We start from the raw sequence: 18,306 nt of genomic DNA, 5'->3' as shown, positions 1-18,306 counted from the left end.
CTTTGACAACAAAAACTAGAATAAAATACTAGGCAAGCTTCTCCTGAAATGTGTTTTCTGAGAGGCTTAAATAATTAGAAACCTAGAGCCTAAAAAGCTTTTCTTCAATCATTCCCAACTAGGATGGGCCCGTAACAGAGTCAGTGAAATAAAAAAAGTTATAGCTTCCTCTTGAACCTTGAAAGTAAAGTATGACACCTGACTTGTATATAGCTAGCTCCACTTGCGATGTTAAGATACTGCGTAGCTAGCTATACTGGTCAATGTATTAAGTAAATGTGCAATAAAATCACGTGCTGTAAAAAAGACACAAAACTGTAACATCAGCAAACTGAACAAAACATTAACATCAGCAGATCCAAATTTATTACATAAAATGTGATCTCCACCAGACATTAATGGCGGACAATGGAAATTTGTGCGTCTGGATAAGCCTCACAAATTAATAAATTAGTAAATTCAACCAATACACGATTCATAATGGTGGACGAAGCTGCTGCAGTTGTAAGGTCATTAGATTTTCACAAGCCAGCGTTGCGTTACTAGTAGTGGGGGTCAGATAAACAATTTCGAACACTGTTATATCTTGATATTGGGTGCAAGTATTTTTTTCAATACATATAAATTTGTTACTAATTTAAAAATAAGGGGAACCTAGCTATCCAAAGAGCAAGTTGTCACACATAACTTCAATTTGACGTTCTCAAAAAAAATCCCCCAAACCCACCCACCCACAGTTGGTACCAAATGTCAATCTGAAAATCCTAAGCTATCATCAGCCTCGGCATGTGCGGAAAGCAAAACCTCCAATTGGTCCATACAGTAGGGCTGGCAGAGTTCAGTTTACCAATCCATGGAATAAAGCTCTTTAATATTCTCCCCAAATCCATCCGTATTCCGTAATTGGTTGCACACTGGACCTCTTTAAAAACAGCCTTGATAAATATCTTCCAGATACCAGATAAACCACAACTGGTAGGATACACCATGTTAAGACGGGCTGATTCAAACTTGATTTTACATATGCACACATTGTTGTAAACTGGATGTTCAATCCAATGAAGGACTGGCACACACCACTGCTATTCCTGAAGACTTTCTTTGAAAGCCTGCAACAAAGTACAACAAGGTGCAACAAGGTAGGTACCCCAGAGTGACTACTTCATATATAAGAATTGAAAGGGTGTATTCTAAAGTTTAGCCAAAAGATTTAACATCATAGTAGCCAGTTAGCAGGGGGGAGCTAGCTATACATTCTTCCATCTTTGTATGTAGCTGTACAATTCTGGCTTTAGCTATAATAGTTAGCAAGTTTAAAAACAATGTTATTCTCCTAGTTTAAACAATGACTTACATTCTATTCTAAGACATATGCAATGCTCTAAGTGGCTGTTTTTGTTTTAAATGCTTCATAATATGACAACCACCCAACACAGTTCACCTAACCTATTGTGTGAAAGACTGTATTTGTTTTAAATATTAAAAAAACTAGTTATAAGCTTGTGGAAAAACCCACAGCCTAGCCATCATATATATTCTGAAAGTGCTATTTTGTGCATCTGAGACTACATATATATCTTGTATAGCTAAACACTAGTTGTCAACCCATGGAAAAATGCTGATGCCGTCCTTTATATGTATATCGCATTTTGTGTTTCCATTCCGGCTATTATTAATTAGATGGACACAGAAAAGACAACTTTAGGGCAACAGTCAATGGCTGCAGAAATTTCACTTTTGACCATCAGAATTCAAAAACAAACTGTCAAATTGACCAGCAACTAATTGTGCCTTCCAAGAACGAAAAGACAGTCTTGACATTCACGCAATGAAAATAACATTGTTTATAAAGAGTGTGGCTACACCAAAGCATGAATTCATGCGTACTCTTAACTTAAAAATCGAACTCATAACTTGAGATCTGCACGTCGGTTTGCAATCAAATTTTGTGAGTATTTGATTGCAAACCAAGTTGCAGATCCTGCGTTGTTATATCGCCAGCAAAAAAAAGAGGCATGGGACGAGCAATCGAGTGTAATTTTGGCAAAAAAAATTATGTTAATCAATTAACTTTTATAATATCCATGCACTGATAAAGTTTAAGTAAACACCCCTTAACAGGTCTGAAATTACTGATGAAAGAAATGTCCAAATTTGCTATTACTAAAATATGACATCATAATTCATGCAGCATAATTAAATCTGAAATTCTTTAAATGTGAATATCTTGAAAACGCTTTTTAAAAAAGACTTGTTAGCTAACTTTTTAAGCTCTATAATATAAGTCCAACATCATTTTATACCTCGGGTTCCCTTTAAGTATATCTACATTATAATTGGCAAAATATGTCCACCTTTTTTTCACATGGAATTTTATATTTTCAATACATTCTTGTCCCATTATATACAAAGTTTAATTAAAGGCTCCTGTGCTTTAGTATATATTTTTATTGTGTTTAAACTCCTGGTGACTTATGATTTTTTATCCACATTGATTTTGATTTTTTCCTATTTAATCACCAGAAATTAAATATTTATTTCAAGCACTGATGTTTAACAGGTATGTGCAAGGTACATAATTAATAACTTATGTTATTGTTATTTACAGGGTATATATATAATTAAATAAATTATGTCTTGGTTAAGCGAGTTCACATCTAAAGCTGAAAATTTGTTAAATAAAATTGATCAAAGTGCAGCAACTACATTCAATGAATCTACAAATGTTGTATCGCCAGACCAACACATTGGTGAGATAAACGTTGCAAAAGAACCACAAAATTTTGCTTCCACAAAGTATGTCCCACGAACTTCACCCGTCAACAAAACATTTGATTCACAAGAAAAAAAGCATCCAGCCCATCTGGCATTAAACAATTCAGCTGAAACCAGTCGATCTTCAAACCAAGGTAATTTTGTTTATTTTATCTATAAACAGGGTTCATACAACCTTAGAATATTTCAAAAATTGAGCTTTTTTGAACCAGGGAAAGTTAAGTCAATGTGTGAAATATACAATGAGCATAGTTGACTAAACCTAATTGTTAGGGGATGAACCTATCATCATAGAAAATTTTATATGCAAAAAAGCAGATATTTTTTACAAATTTCAAAAATGCTAGCAAAAAATAGAAAAAATATGTTTTTTTAACTGCATTTGCTTTTTGTACATAGGTATCAAGAATGGAATACAAACAAACCTAGCTAGATCTTCAAGCTCACCATCATTGAACAAAAAAGAAGATGATCTACTGTTTGAATTTCTGAATAGTAACAACCCAGTCACATTAAAAAAAGGACATGTCCGAAATCTTTCTGGCCCTAAAACTTCAACTCCTCGCAAAACCTTACCTTTGTCATCTAATGTATCATCTTCAAGACCAGTTCCATCAACACAGCCAGAAGAACAAAAACACAATGATGGTATGGTAACATTTTCCCTGTAATGTGTGCTTCACTTTTCCTTACAATAATCAACTTGTCTCGGTGAATGTGTGTCTTAGTTTCCACAAAAGCTTCTTTATTCAATTTCATTAATCAGTAATTCTCTTGTTTCTATGTTGTTGTTTTTGTTGTTGTTGTTATTTCTGTTGTTTAAATGCTTAGGCCATAAGATAATATGATTTTCTTCTTTAGCTGTGGACTCAGCTCCACCTGTAATGTCTGCTCAAAAGTCAGAAAAGGATATAACTGACAGAAGTGATAAGGAAAGTGAGAAAAATAAGTCAGATCAAAGTCAGCAACATACGTACGATGAAGCTAATAAAATTGATGCTACAAGGATTTCAAATCTGGAACTGGAAAATAAACTGCTAAAAAATGAAATGCATTCCCTCAATGAAGAGCTTGCATCAACATTGACAAAGCTGAAAGAGCAGCAGCAAGGTTAAGAGATTGTAACTATTTTTGTTGTTTTGTTTGTCAACAGGATGTAAAATAGAAATAGAGTTGTTATTAAATTTTAGAAACTGAGAAATATAAGCTTCGCTATGACAACAGAAGAGCTCAGCAGAATGAAGACTATGAACGTATACAAAAGGAATTTGAAAGCAAGGAAATGGATCTCACAGAAGCCTTAAAAGCAAAAGATTCACAGTTGGCTGTCCTTCGTGTCCGCATTCAGGAAGTTGACATGGAATTGCAAAAGAAAACAAAGACTCTTGAAGAAGTACAAGAACAAAATGAAAGGTGTAATTCCCTATACCTCCTTTATTAATTATACTCTGTAAAAAATGACATTTTACGCAAACGTGTTTTGGTATTTTTGTCAATCAATAAAATTTTAGTATATATACTAGTTGTAAGCCCATGAAAAAATTGCATTGGGATTGACTGTTGTATATATTTCCTGCTTTGCTTTTTGTGCATACTTACACTTACTTGCAATTACTTGGACGGACATTATTTCTATGATTATATAGGTGCGATTATAAGATTGTTTCAATTACAAATCTCAAGGTTTTAAAATTGACTCTGACTCACAGACATCAAGTAAAGCAGAAGTTAATCACACATGATTAACTTCTGTATTTATGCAGTGAAGATGCCACTTAAAATAAAGTTAAGCTTTGATGTCTGAATGAAAATTGGTCAACAATTGATCAACTTGACTAGAAAACATTCCATGCTAAAGCAGTTGCAGAAGTAATTAATACCTTGTCAACTATCGCATTTAATAAATCAGCCAATTAATCAATTCCTAATTTTTTAAAGGGTTTTTAACTATTTTCTCATAATTGCTTGATGAGGATAATAAGAAGCATTTCTTTGAATAACTACTACTGTGGAAACTAACCTGGCAATTAAGAATTGTACAGACAACTATGATATTAGTGTCCTATCATTTAATGCTACTACACTTTTATTCCTTTAGATTATTTAAAGACCATTCTGATGCAACTGGTGTGCAGAGTGTGGCTTTAGATAACATAAAATTCAAATTAGAGGAAGCCGAAGATCACCTTCGACTGGAGAGAAATGAAAAGGAAAATATCAAAGTATATATGATGTTTCTCTGCCATTTTTGTTGATATTTTTCAGCTTTGCCCTAATTTTTAATGTACATGAAGATTTATATTATCTCACAACAAAATGATTAACTTAGAAAACGTTCTTCTCTGCCATTTTTAAGAACAAATGGAAGCTGTAATCATAAGAGGCCATTACAGAGCATGAATGCAATTAATTAATTAAAGGGATAAAATCGATAAACAAGCTTGTTAAGACAACTAGAATGAGAAAATCATAGCGTTTGGTAAAATGGTGAAAAAACTTTAATAAAACTTGAGGATGCCAATTTTTCAAAGTTTTAGAGCACAAGATTAATGCAAAATATTTACAATTTGTTATACTTTTCTACAATTAAACATCACTCTAATGCCAACTTTTTTTGAAAAATTTTGCTCTCGCTTTAAAGGAGTTCAACTGTACAATGTTTCCATTTCCCTTTTTCTTATATTTTGTGTAGTCAGAACTGATGAATTTACAAACAAAACGACAAAGTGAGCAACGTCAATACACAGAAACAATTAAACAACTGCAAGCACGGCAGTCTGAAGGAAAAGGTAACACATTTTTTCTCACACGTATACTATCCGTATGATTCACTCGTAAATGTTTGTTTGAAATTTCAAAGTGCAGAAACTTTTACAGAATCAACTCTGCACTTCTACCCTAAAGGAATCTGTTGTTTCAATGGTAACCAATAACCACACAACAGTGATGTGTTTGAAGTATTTTCTACTATTATAAATATACTTTTTCATGGCGTATAGTTGTCCCCCCTTGTTCGTATAGATAAATCACGAGAAATTGAGGTGAAACTGAAACAGTCTGCGGATGCTGCTAATATTGCTCGCAAGGAATTAAAAGATTACAAAGATAAAGCTGCACGTATATTGCAGGTATGTTTTTTAATTTATATTCTTAGTTTATAATGCGAGGCGTCTTTTAGTTGCTTTTTTAATATATACTTCATATTCACATGATAACAAAAAAGTGGGTTCAGAATTAAATTTCAGAGCGTTGTTTCATTATTATGTAGTTTTCAAACTGAAACGGAAAATTGCAATTTCGTATGATTTGTGTTTGCAACAATCATGGACAAAATTTATGAAACAAAGGCTATTTATTTGTCATTTTTCTTAAATATGAATAAAATGGTCAAATAGGCAATGCTCTGTAGTTCGCAGGCTGCAAAGTCGATAATTTAACAGTACAACATAGTACAGACAGAGTGCATTTAAAGTTTGCTCATGGCATCCTCTAGCGCACCCACATGAAGAAATAATCTAACTCGGACCCACAAACTTCAGCAGTAATTAGCAGGTTTCAAGAATATGGATTTAACCAAGTAACCTAACATCTAGTTTTGAACATTGATAAGTGAACATTGATAGTGAACATTGACAAGTCAGCATTGATAAGTGACCATGGACAAGTAACCACTGACAAGTAATTATTGACAAGCGAACATTGACAATTGAACATTTACAAGTTTTAAATGCGCCACTCTGGAAACAACCAATGTAATCAGTTGTAGCAGCGAAATTTAAAATTAGCTCTCTTGTGTCATTGTATTTGTCCATGATCATAGTTGATTTTACATGGACGATTCTATGAAATTGTAGTATTAAAGCTCGAACACAATGAGAGCGATATGTCTGGATATACTAGCATTTTTGTGTATTTTATTGAATGTTGTTTTTGTCCTGTCAAAATAGGCAAAGGAAAAATTAATCAACTCGCTGCGACAAGGAACAGATTCGACAGAAGCTTCACCAGTGCTGTTGTCAGAATTGGAAGAAACCAAGCAGGAGAGAGATGCGCTAAGAGACGAACTACAACAAACGAAATATAATTTGGAAAAAGTGCGATCAGAATATCTGGTATGCTATTGTGATTCTTGTTTTTTAAGTTTGATTTTAGATGTGATGCAAAGTTGTGCAAAGGAACGAAGGAGCTTAACAGTGTGCATTCCTACAAATTGCTAGTACTTGCTTACAGATTTTTTTTGGCATAAAAACTAAATGGTCGATTTTGAGTAAATATTAATGCTAATTTTGTTTGCCGTTGTTTATGTTGTTGTATATATAATTCTTTTGGCAAAAGTCTTCGTAAATTTCAGTGTGTAGTAGCAATAGAGAGTTTGGGAAGAACTGTTGAAAAGGAAACGTATTCGAACCATACCTGTAGCTAAAAACGGTTTACTTGACTATGATTGTTTTCTTGCTGAATTTCATTTAGGACTTAGAACTCCTTCACAACTCTGAGTATGATGAGAATCAACAAAGAATTGACAGCTTGCAAATTTCTTTACAAGATGAATCTCAAAAAAGACAACATGCTGAAGAAGATATGAAACGCTACATGCAGGTTGGTTGAAGTACACTTCGAGTGCACTGCATATAGGGTTGCTATAATGTACAGGAAAATGTATAGCTCTATCCATTGTTTTAAGCTTTGGGGATTTCTGTCAGTTTTTATCAGAACTTTTAGCTTTTTTGTATTTTTTTGTATGTTGAATTATGGTGTTTTTGGTGGTTTTTTAAATGCAGCTTTAGTATGAAAGTCCCAAGCTGGTAAAAAATCTCTCTGGTAGTCTTAAATTTTATGTTACTTTGATTTCAGGAATTACAATTTACAAGAGAAGATTTGCATAAAATCAAGAAATCTCAAATTTCACAAACACAGGTAAAACATATCGACAATACCAACAAGCACCGTTTTGAAATTTTCGCGAGGGTTTTGTTCGACGTTTTTAACGCATCCTTGAATTGACGATGTTTCGCACAGCGTTTTTAGTAGACTTTTTATGGAAAAATTATTTTTGCAACGGGTGAAATGCGTATTTTGTTCAGATAATACCTTTGCGCACGTGTGCCACAAACAAATCTTAAACGGAAATGTATCAAGTTATGTTCGTTATGACAAGTGTGGAACGGTTTTGTTGCTTCTAAAAATATCTGACTGATTTTTCCACCACTGGGCTTCGGCAGAAGACATTAGAATGGACCTGTTATTATAATTGTTATAAAAAGTTTGCAGCCAGAAATCTCTATTATAAGACCTAGTCAGTATATTTTCGGAAGAGAGTCATCGTAGACTATATATTGTTAACTACGTATTGTTCAAGAAGAAAGTTCTAACCTTATTTAGAAAAACCGTAATCTTTCCCATACCAAAAGCTATTTTTTTCCAGAAGCGTAAAATAAGAAATAAATGTAGAAATAAATAAATAAATAAATAAATAAATAAAGGCAGAACTTGTTAAGCGTTTGACCCTTGCGCCTATAGTTTGTTACTTTTCAAAACACTTCTCTCTCGTCCCTCATTTCACCATATGTTATTTTTCTAGCAACACGAAGCAGAAATGAAGAAGCTGCAACAACAGGTAAAGTCACGATTTTGTTTTTATACGAAGGTTCGAAATAAATGGGGAAATTAGGCAAATAGTAAGCATTGCCAGCCTTAAAATACATTTACATGCATTTTTTTCGATTTAAGTTGTTTTTATTCTCCCTTCCAAAAAATGTTCAGAAATTAGTATTCACTGCACAAGTTGTTTATACGAAAGAAATGTTTGCCTAATGCCATTACGTCATGGGCGTTGATTTTCATGTTGTGATTAAAAGAGTGGCGTCAGATGTATTTAATTAAAAAACTATTATCAGGAAAAGATTAGACTTTCCTTGAATTTGGGCCAACGTTGCAGAGTGTTTTAACAATTCCATTGCTAGTGATAGAATGCTTTCATTTCAGTGTTTTTAGTGTAAGTTAAACAGCGTAAACCTCGGTGTATTTGTTTCAAAATCAATGGTCTTCAAGCTTCTCTGTCTCTTTGCTCTTGCTGGAGAAAGATGGCACTGGTGTGCCATTCCGTCCACACCTCGTCACCAATTAGCCTTTTCATTGTACGGGACGTTTATTTAGTATATTTTACCCATTGGCCTACTTTTAGAAATTGAAATAAAAGGGTATAAAAGCAGTATTACACAAAATAAAACGATGGGAAAGATACTGACACTATATAACTAAATTCACAATAGTTTTTTTGTTTGAGAAGTATATTCTCTGATAAGCTTAGACCTTTACCGTGACTTTCAATCTGATTTTTTATTTTATTTTCTGCAGGTTACAGCAAAGGTGAAACAAAACGCAAACTCGTCTCAAGACGAACTTGAAAATCGAATACGAACGTTGACTGACAGTCTGATACACAAGCAGACTATGGTGGAAGCTCTAAGCACAGAAAAAAATTCACTCGTTCTCCAATTAGAAAGACTGGAAGTATGTAGTTATTTTCAGTCATAAATTTTCTGTTTAAAAAATACGATCGGGATAGGACAGTATGGTTGCATTTACCTCCTCTAATAAAAAGTTGTTATTTTTCTCTCTATTGTTTTAGAAGCAATACCACGACGTTCAAAGTAGCTTAACACGAAGAAACAAAGATCACTCGACCGACATTGAAGATCCGGAAAGCGGTAATTCTACTTGTTTCATAGTTACAAAATCTCATCCTAATTCGTGTTTGGTTTGTTAGTCATAACATAAACATTAGGAAAGCAGTAAAATGTATTTTTAACCATCCCGGTCATTAATATATGTAAAAGTATTCGGTTTTGGCTGAAAATGACCAAACAACGTGATACTGAACTACTAGATAAGACAAGAAGGTCGAAAATGCGGTCTCCTGTTTGCTTTTGCAATGTCCGTATTATGAAAAAATCGACGGCTCGAAAAAGGTTTAGAATAAGTTTAGTTTATAAGGGACGTAAGGAAAGTGTTCAGCATGTCAGTCACGTATCTTTGTTTTGTTTTTATCATTGTAATACAGGTGTAACAAACGTTAAGTAATATACATTCTTGCTTGTAGGTTCTCGATTACAACCCATGGCATCCATTATGCCTTCTCAAATCACACAAAACAGGCACTGGAAGAAAACGGTAAACGACATCGATAAATTCAGGTTAGTGTTTTAAACTAATAGCTAGGTGTGACCAGATAATCGTGCAGCTTGGTTCGTAAACAAGAGGACAGTACGTGTATATTTAGCAGTTGTTATTTTCACAACTAACAATCAGTCTATGTCATGGTTGTGGGGGGGATGAGGATTTTTATTTAGGTTGTGCATTGAGAACACGACTCACAGTGATAACAGTGTTTGAAACACTCTAGTGGCTATTTAAAGCTATTGGAAATAGTGAATCCACTCTCACTCTCATGATAGGGAGTTTGCTATCAGTGAGAGGTGTTGGATTAATGAGAATTTTCATGTCATAGTGCGGTCATTTTGTTACGGTTTCTTTTAGTATTCGGCTTGGTGTATTCTTACGTCGCTATCCCATCGCCAGGTTGATGGTTATTGTTTATATGGTAAGTCGTTTACTGCAGTTTTATCATTACATCAAATTTTTTATTTCCTAAAAAGACTAAACTCGCTAAAAACAGGAATGATCCCACTCCCACTCCCACTGAATTCTAAAGACGAAATCTTTAAAGCGACAAATTTTACTACAGTAGCAGTCAGCCTTAATGTTTTTGTTATGAACGCCTGTAACTCCATTTTCAGTTTATTCTCCACTTGTGGGTTACTTTTGTCTTGCTGACATACACACCTGAAATGCATAGCAGCGACCCCCACTCGCCGAAAGATCCTCACTCATAGTGGAAACTGCAAACATGTCAGTCCTAGAATGCGGCAGGGCCCCTTTGACCTGATCCCAAAGAATAACAAGGAGACAAATGAATCTTATTAGCACGCTCACTTCATCATGCAACATTAAAGCGAAATGTACCAATTGATGGTTTATTCACTGTGGATGATACCAAGATGTGTAGTTATATAGGCGACCGAAGTTGACCAAGATAAATTTAAAATCAATTTAGCGTTGAGCTGTTACGACAAACATAATGGCACTTCTTTGTTTTGAAACATGTATTTCAAATTTGACTTTTTGAAACAGGTCGTAGACGACAGATTGTCATCAGTTTTTATCCACTTCGCCCAATTATTGTGAGATTTCTAGATTATTCCTACTCTAAGAAGCAACCTCCATCAAAGAATTATCGAATTTTACCTAACTAATTATTTATATTTATTGTTTTATTACATTTGTTTAAGCTATATATTATAACGTTTGAACGTTGTTCTAGCCTTTTACTGTATATTTATTTTGATGTTATAGATTAGTTCAGGTGTTCAGACTTAGGATGTAAAAAAAATGACTAAAAATTCCGTCATATTTAAGGGCTTCTATGCTTACTGTTCTCTTCTACACTGACATTGCTTCGCCACTTTAAATCTGCCATCATTTTGAAATAACCTTGAATTACTTTTTCTGTGGTGTAGTTGTTATTTTTTGTGTAACTTATATAGATCTAATATTTTTTGACTGGTTTTTCTTATAAAAGATTTATTTGTGCACATGAATTTAAAATATGAAGGAGAATATGATACTACTTATTATTGTGGACTTTGCTGATACTTAAGGAACATTCCCTATCGAATCCTCGAACAATATTTTTTGACCTTTTTGTTTCCTGAAAGCTTTTTATTGTGCTTTTTATATGTTTTGATAAAAATATTGTCAGCTATGTATATTTCTTAAGGGAGAATGCAGCCCTGCTCTGGCTAGCTAGCTAGTATTTTAAAATAAACGTAAACATTTAAATTAAATGTTAGGCGACCTAACAACACGGTAGTGTGCAGTAACAGGAATTAATACGAGGTCCTCAACCTCGTTCCCGGGGTCTGTGACCCCTGAGCCGTTATTTCGGAGTGACCCAAGGTCCTCTGTTGTGAAAAGACGCTACAGGCCCCGGAGTTACGGTTGCTCATTTTGTTACAACTTTTCCCAGCTAAGTCAAAATCTTTTCTAATTGCTAAGGCTTTCTACTATGAAATTGCAATAATTTATAACATTAGTGTGCAAAAAACCGCAGTCAAATGCAGGTACACGCTCTTTTATAAATCAACGAGTGGAGAAAAAGTCCGATATAACCGTGATGGAAAGAATACGTAGAAACAACGTTGGAAATAATTGATTACTTCACTTGGGATATTTAAGCAACAGCTAAGCAACAAACGAGGCTAGGTCTTAAAAATTAAGCAATAGGGAGGGTCGACCGAAAAGTAGGGTTGTTTATAAAAAAGTGTGTATTAGGACTCGCTAACTTTTCGAAACTTTTGTTTTCTGAAAGGTAATCAAAACAGACGTTTTCGTCAACTTTGTTTTTTCATCAGGTTTTCTGAAGCTTTAAAAATATCGAACAGTTGTTAAGATTAGCAAAGAGTCCTATCTAGTCGGTCACGGCGTTATATATACCTCAGTGCCAGAAGGACATGCCAGTGTGTGTAAATTCAGGCGACGTTATTTGCTATAGAGCGGGTGAGTGGGATTAAGGTGTCATTAAGAAACTGTTGACACAGGAGATGGGTTTAAATTTATTCATAGAAATTAATTAAGTTTTTCTTTTCTTTGGTTTGACTTTGGCATTCACTGATATACTGTTTAAAATTGCGTGTTTTCTTTTGTTTACTTTCCTCTTCTCTCCAAAGTTACTATCGTTCAAACGAATCTCTACTTCTCTCTTCATCACTGTCACAATTTTTAAAAGTTTTAAAGCGTCCGATTCGCTTGTTTCAAATTCTGTCATCTCCACATTTATATGTTTCTCTATCGCCTTTAACCGTTCGATGTCGTATTGCGTCAACAAGGTCAAAGCCATTCCACCTCGCCCAGCACGTGCCGTACGTCCGACACGATGAATGTAATCCTTCGGCGACGCCGGTACGTTGTAATTCAAAACAAGTTCGACTTGTGGTATATCTAAACCACGACTAGCTACATCCGTCGCAACTAATATTTTTACGACGCCGCTTTTAAATCGTGCCAGCGACGACAATCGTTCACGTTGAGGCATCAACGAATGTAACGTCGCACATTTTATCTCGACTTTTCTCAATAAATACGACAACACCTGAGAACTACGACACGTGTGGGTAAATATGATGACCGATTTGTTTTCAATAAACGTCTGCAGTAAATGAACTAAATAACAGTCTTTAACTTGGGACGGTATCAACAGATATCTTTGATCTAACTCCTCGACAGTCGCAGTGCTAAGAAAACAACGAACATATAAATATATTCGATACTTCATACTAGCATACGTACCTTCTTAACTAAATCTTGCTTGCTCCACGTGACGCACATTTTACAGACCAGAAGTGTATTATTAAGGCCTGTTACAAATAGTACTTGTTCTTTTTCCTTGTGTTTTGTGTTTACGTGGTCACTGTTTTTAAGTTAATTTCGAAGTGATTCGAGGTCTTTTCTGAGAATGTTTAATCTTTTTTGAGATGTGCGCCCGTAAAGAATATTAAGGAGATCTGATCATTTTTATATTTTTATAAAGATATCAATAATAGTTGAGATGCCATAAGTGAAGAACAAATTAGTGCTGTACTTGTTTAGCACTTCTATGCACTTTGAAAATAAAAATTGCGAGACTGTAAAATTAAAATGGCGGCGGGTTGTAAAATTAAAATTTGGGAGATTTAAAGGAAAAAGTTGTCATTAAGTCCACTTTTGAGGAGGCATGGCAACCTAGAAGATCCTAGGTGCTTAAAAGAAATATTGAAAGTATATGTGCCCACTACTTACTCCGATTTGACTTCATAACAAAACGGGTTGTTGTTAGCTACCGACATCAGCTGATTGATGGTATCCGTGAGAGTGGCACTGAACAGCAATGTTTGACGTTTCTTTGCAATGTTTTCAAATATTATCTAAAACACCAATAAAAGGTTTTAACATTCAGTTATTGTGGAGTTTAAACAGGGCGTTTGCTGATCTTTTTTTAACAAATTTATGGTCTTCAGATTCTTTATTATAATTTTTATTCAAATTCTTACTCTACAGAGTTTAAGTTGCTTTCTATTCTTTATATTAGTGAAAAAGGTTTCAGATGAAGTCTCTCAATTGTGAAAACACAATGCAGTTTTTTTAAATTTTGTAACAAAAGAATGTCAAAACACATTGTCTTAATCCAACTTATTACCTCCAAGTCTTTCTCAAAACTTTTTTCCAACAACCTATCTGCTTCATCCAACACCAGAAATTTTATTTTTTTAAGACTAAATGATGACCCACTGTTAATAAGACCAGCTAGACGCCCGGGAGTAGCAATGACAACATGTGGCTTGTCACATAAAGCTCGACCTTGCTCCACCATGTCCATTCCACCTATTACAACTGTGTCTTTTAAGTTAATAGTCTTGCCAAGTGCACGGAATTGGTCAGCAATTTGAAAGGCGAGTTCCCTGCACAAATAAATCATTATAAAAACACACCTTTAAAAACACCACAATATAGTTTATTAACCTTAGACATTGTGTTTTTTCTCACACCAACTTCTCCTTTGTATTGAAATGGTTTTTATCAAACATATTTCAGAATTATCAGATTTTTTTGTTACGTTGCTCACAGGTGCACTACCTATATAAAAGGGCTGATTAATAGTTTTAGGCCTCCAGCTAATCACAGGATATGTTTCTAGCAATTTAATTTCAGACTGACATTGTTGTGATATAAACAACAAAATCCCTATCTGAGTCTCCAATTTAAAATATTGATAATTTTGCTGACAAGCGACTGATAATGTCAAAATTACTTTGTTGCTTGCTACTTTACACGTTGTTCAATATAGTGATATGCTTGTTTTAACCTTGTTTATTTAAGGCGGACATCACAAATAGAGTTAGGGTCACCCAACCTGCGTTGGAAGAACTACAACAACAAAAATATATGCTTGTTGTCTCCCTTGCAGCCATCATCCACTATTATTATGGTCCTGCTTTAAAATTCCAGCAGTGAGTCCTAAGGGTCCTGGGAACTAGCTAATAATAGCTTGAGGCAGCCTTTTTTAAACAAGATGTATATACAAGGTAGCTGACTTTGTAGTTAAACACATTTTCTTAAAAAATATTTTTTCTTCACTGACCCACTGACTGACCATATTTTTAGGGATGAAATGACTCAAAACCAAAAGTCTGCCTAATCTAAAACTATCTAATAAATGTAAACCAGGCAAAAAGAGATATAATTTCCTAGTTATGAGTGTTTTAAGATTAAGTTGTTTAAAGTGAGAGATAATCTGGCTGGAAGTAATCTTGACTGTTTTTTTTTTTTTTGGTTTGTCCTCCTGGGAATATCGTTCTGCCCGGATTATGAATGCTGCCCGGATTATGTACGGCAGCTTGCACCGATTATAAACAGGACATAATCAGGGCAAAATACTCATGACAGGCTTATATACGACAGTTAAGAAATATTATTTGGCATAAAACATAATCAGGGCAAGTCGGCTTATGTACCACACTTTTATGTTATTTCTCACTTATGAAACGAACATATTCAGGCAGGCTGGCTTATGTGCAACATTTTTATATTTTTTCTAACATAATCAGGGCAGGCCAGTATTTATCTCATTCGTGAAAAGCAAATAGCCCTGGTGCCAAAGTTGTTGTTGTTCTCAACTGAAACGAAATTTCGTAGAAACTTTTCACCAAACCTAATTCCCACACATAATATTTTTATTGTAAACACTGCTTTAGATTGAGAAGAAATATTTCTTTGACTTTTTCATTTGATACTCATTTGATATTCCATGCTACACTACCCATACTTAAGAAAAGAAAATGTTTAAAAAGTCAAAGAAAATCACAGCCTGTCTGGTCAGCCATTATATCAGCATTCATAATCCAGTCACCACAGCATAATCAGGGCAAAAAAAACATAATGCACACATAATCTGGCTGTACTGTTTAAAAACATTTTTGCATGCAATCTGGTGGGCAGAACAATACTATGCCAGCCAGCTCTTCAGAGTGGTGGAATTATATTCATGAACTCTATACTGAATGAGGTAAAAATACAGAATACATTATAGTATGAGAAACACATAAGTTTTTTGAATTATTACCTTGTTGGGGTAATCACAAGAGCAAAAATTCCAAAAGGATCCTCTGACAACTTTTGTAAAATTGGTAACGCGAAGGCTGCGGTCTTTCCACTACCTGTCTTTGCACAGCCAATGCAGTCTCTGCCTTCCAATATTTTAGGAACACAATGTGTTTGTATTTCAGTAGGCCTAGATATTCCCATCTCATGACATTGCTTATTTAGCCAATCGTGCAAACCAAGCACCTCTAACGACGCCATCTTGATCTTTGATTATGAAAATGAAACGGCACCGAGAACTCCCAACGCGTGCTGTGTTAAAACACGCGAACTTTTTGCAAACTTTTGCCGCGGTCCTAAAGACTGAGATACTATTAGGTTGGTTACTCACTAGGCGTCTAATCACGTTTATTTGCACCTAGCACCTCTTCGACGCGATTAGACAACTAGCGAGTAGTTATGTAAAAAAAATTGTTTATCAGGGATAAAAATTTCTGAAAATTGGATTTGGATACGATTTTTAAAAATTATATATTTTTGTACTTTTTTGAAAAGGAAAGAGAGAAAAAGAAAACAAGCATACCTTAAAATATTGAATATTTTCTCACATTTTTACACAAAATTTCTCTTCATAAAGTTTTAAACATATTCCCTTTGCCATTTTAATTTTGCTTTTCTTTTAAAACTAAAATAAAGTGCATTTTAAACATTTTTCTTTTGTGCAGTGCGGTATACCTAGTTAGGACGTGAGGAATTAAATCCTTTGTTCCACGTGTCTAGCAAAAACAGCACGTCTACGAGCGTTCAGTCACATCTAGTGGCATCCAGTCAAAATCAGTGGACGTCTAGTCGCGTCAAGGCCACTCTAGACGCGCCTAGAAATTACCAAGCTTATATAAAATTTAATTCAAGCAACTGTTTTGTGTGTGTACATCTTTTGTGCAGACAAAGTGTTGCATAGGTCGCATAGGCATGCTTTCAGTAGTTTACAGCCTCGTTGCCAGGTCTTTATGTCTCTCACTGGCGCTATATCTATTTAAATATCTGACGAAAAAGGTTCGTTTGCAGTTGGATATACAAAAAGAGAAAACAGGATCTGAGATCACGGATACTTGCCTTCCAAATTAAGGAACCATTTTTTTTTTTTAAATTGACGGTTTGTTTTTGTTGCTACGTCGAGACAAGAAGAGCATTTTATCTTTCCTGAGACCAAATGTGCAGATTTAAAAAATTATTTTTTAAACTAATAATATTTATTTTCTATAAAGAGAAAACCCCTTAAAGCACACTCCACAACGTCCCTTGAAATGTCAACTCGAAAGGTTTTATACCGCTACAGACGTGCCACAAAAATTAAACAGTTTAAAAATTATTAGTTGCTTCGAAATCCTTCGAATACCAACCAATTTAAACTGCTTTTTTCCGGGTTCCCAGTATATGATAACCCTGTCAAGGTCTCTGATATATCTAATCGGTCATTCTTGACACTTCTTTCGCACGTTTTAGGAATTTCGTTCTGCGAGAGGATTTTTTTATAGTCCCTTGACTTTGCGTTTTAAACTGTGTAAAATTATGTAAAATTTTACTTTAAGATTATACAGACGTGGCCTTTAAGAAACAAACAGAAAGTTTGAATTTATTTCTACGCGTTCCTTAGAATTTTCTGTGTAATAACTTATAACCATGGCAACAAAACAGGGAATAATTGACCCAAATTTACAGTGCTCTTGTATACTATTGCTGATAAAATTTAAAAAAGAAACATTTTTTCTTCATTTAAGAATTAGGGTTTGTCCCCCCTTAAAAAAAGTAAAATATTTTCTATTCTATTCCCAATATTCGGGTTAACCATATTCCGATCTGGGTAAAAAGGGAGCAAGTAGAGTCCAGGATGGTGAAAATACCCTACAACCTTAACTCACTGATTGTAACTAATCAGGCGTATATCCTCCGTAACTTTAAAGCTACTACAAGCTTATATTTGAACGCATACCAACTTAGCCTAGATGTTGCAGTGGTAGTGCATGCAGCTTGTAAGATTTCGGGTTCGTGTCCCGACTACGGCACACTTTAAATGTAGCGTTGAGAGTCCATTTGGAGCCAACTACGGACCGCGGGTAGCTTTGCGTGATAAGCAAGTAAACTAAAGCAATGCTGTACGTGGCGATAATGTAACATTCTAGAATGTAGGATTTTACATTGCTTTCAAATCTCTATATGCAGTGTTGAAGCAAGAATTCCCTATTTTATTTACCTATGTTGTTTCTTTTACTAACTTTTAACTTTTAAGCAAGGTGATGAAATGGTGCTGCTAGTCCTCTCTATGATGGTATGTTA

The 18,306-nt window shown here is 34.6% G+C and overlaps 2 protein-coding genes across 2 annotated transcripts; one reads left to right on the top strand and one right to left on the bottom strand.

The window, feature by feature from the left end:
• Positions 1 to 1,376: 1,376 nt before the first annotated feature.
• Positions 1,377 to 11,459, top strand: LOC130657968 (golgin subfamily A member 5-like). The gene is made up of 16 exons (XM_057460976.1): positions 1,377 to 2,909; positions 3,175 to 3,423; positions 3,637 to 3,885; positions 3,966 to 4,188; positions 4,874 to 4,997; positions 5,468 to 5,564; positions 5,797 to 5,903; positions 6,723 to 6,887; positions 7,246 to 7,374; positions 7,630 to 7,692; positions 8,357 to 8,392; positions 9,133 to 9,288; positions 9,407 to 9,485; positions 9,878 to 9,971; positions 10,315 to 10,378; positions 10,575 to 11,459. Exons 1-16 carry the CDS (start codon positions 2,633 to 2,635, stop codon positions 10,668 to 10,670), a joined length of 2,208 nt encoding a protein of 735 aa, XP_057316959.1. The 5' UTR covers positions 1,377 to 2,632; the 3' UTR covers positions 10,671 to 11,459.
• Positions 11,460 to 12,425: 966 nt separating this feature from the next.
• On the bottom strand, positions 12,426 to 16,261 carry LOC130657161 (probable ATP-dependent RNA helicase DDX49). Its single transcript, XM_057460126.1, has 4 exons — positions 15,992 to 16,261; positions 14,069 to 14,330; positions 13,672 to 13,796; positions 12,426 to 13,127 (listed from the first exon to the last, which is right to left on the bottom strand). Exons 1-4 carry the CDS (start codon positions 16,228 to 16,230, stop codon positions 12,467 to 12,469), a joined length of 1,287 nt encoding a protein of 428 aa, XP_057316109.1. The 5' UTR covers positions 16,231 to 16,261; the 3' UTR covers positions 12,426 to 12,466.
• Between the last annotated feature and the right edge of the window lie 2,045 nt (positions 16,262 to 18,306).

Source organism: Hydractinia symbiolongicarpus, chromosome 9 (genome assembly GCF_029227915.1).
Source record: "Hydractinia symbiolongicarpus strain clone_291-10 chromosome 9, HSymV2.1, whole genome shotgun sequence".
Lineage (NCBI taxonomy): Eukaryota > Metazoa > Cnidaria > Hydrozoa > Anthoathecata > Hydractiniidae > Hydractinia > Hydractinia symbiolongicarpus.
Note: the sequence above shows the minus strand (reverse complement) of the source record. Positions and strands in the feature narration are given on the sequence as shown.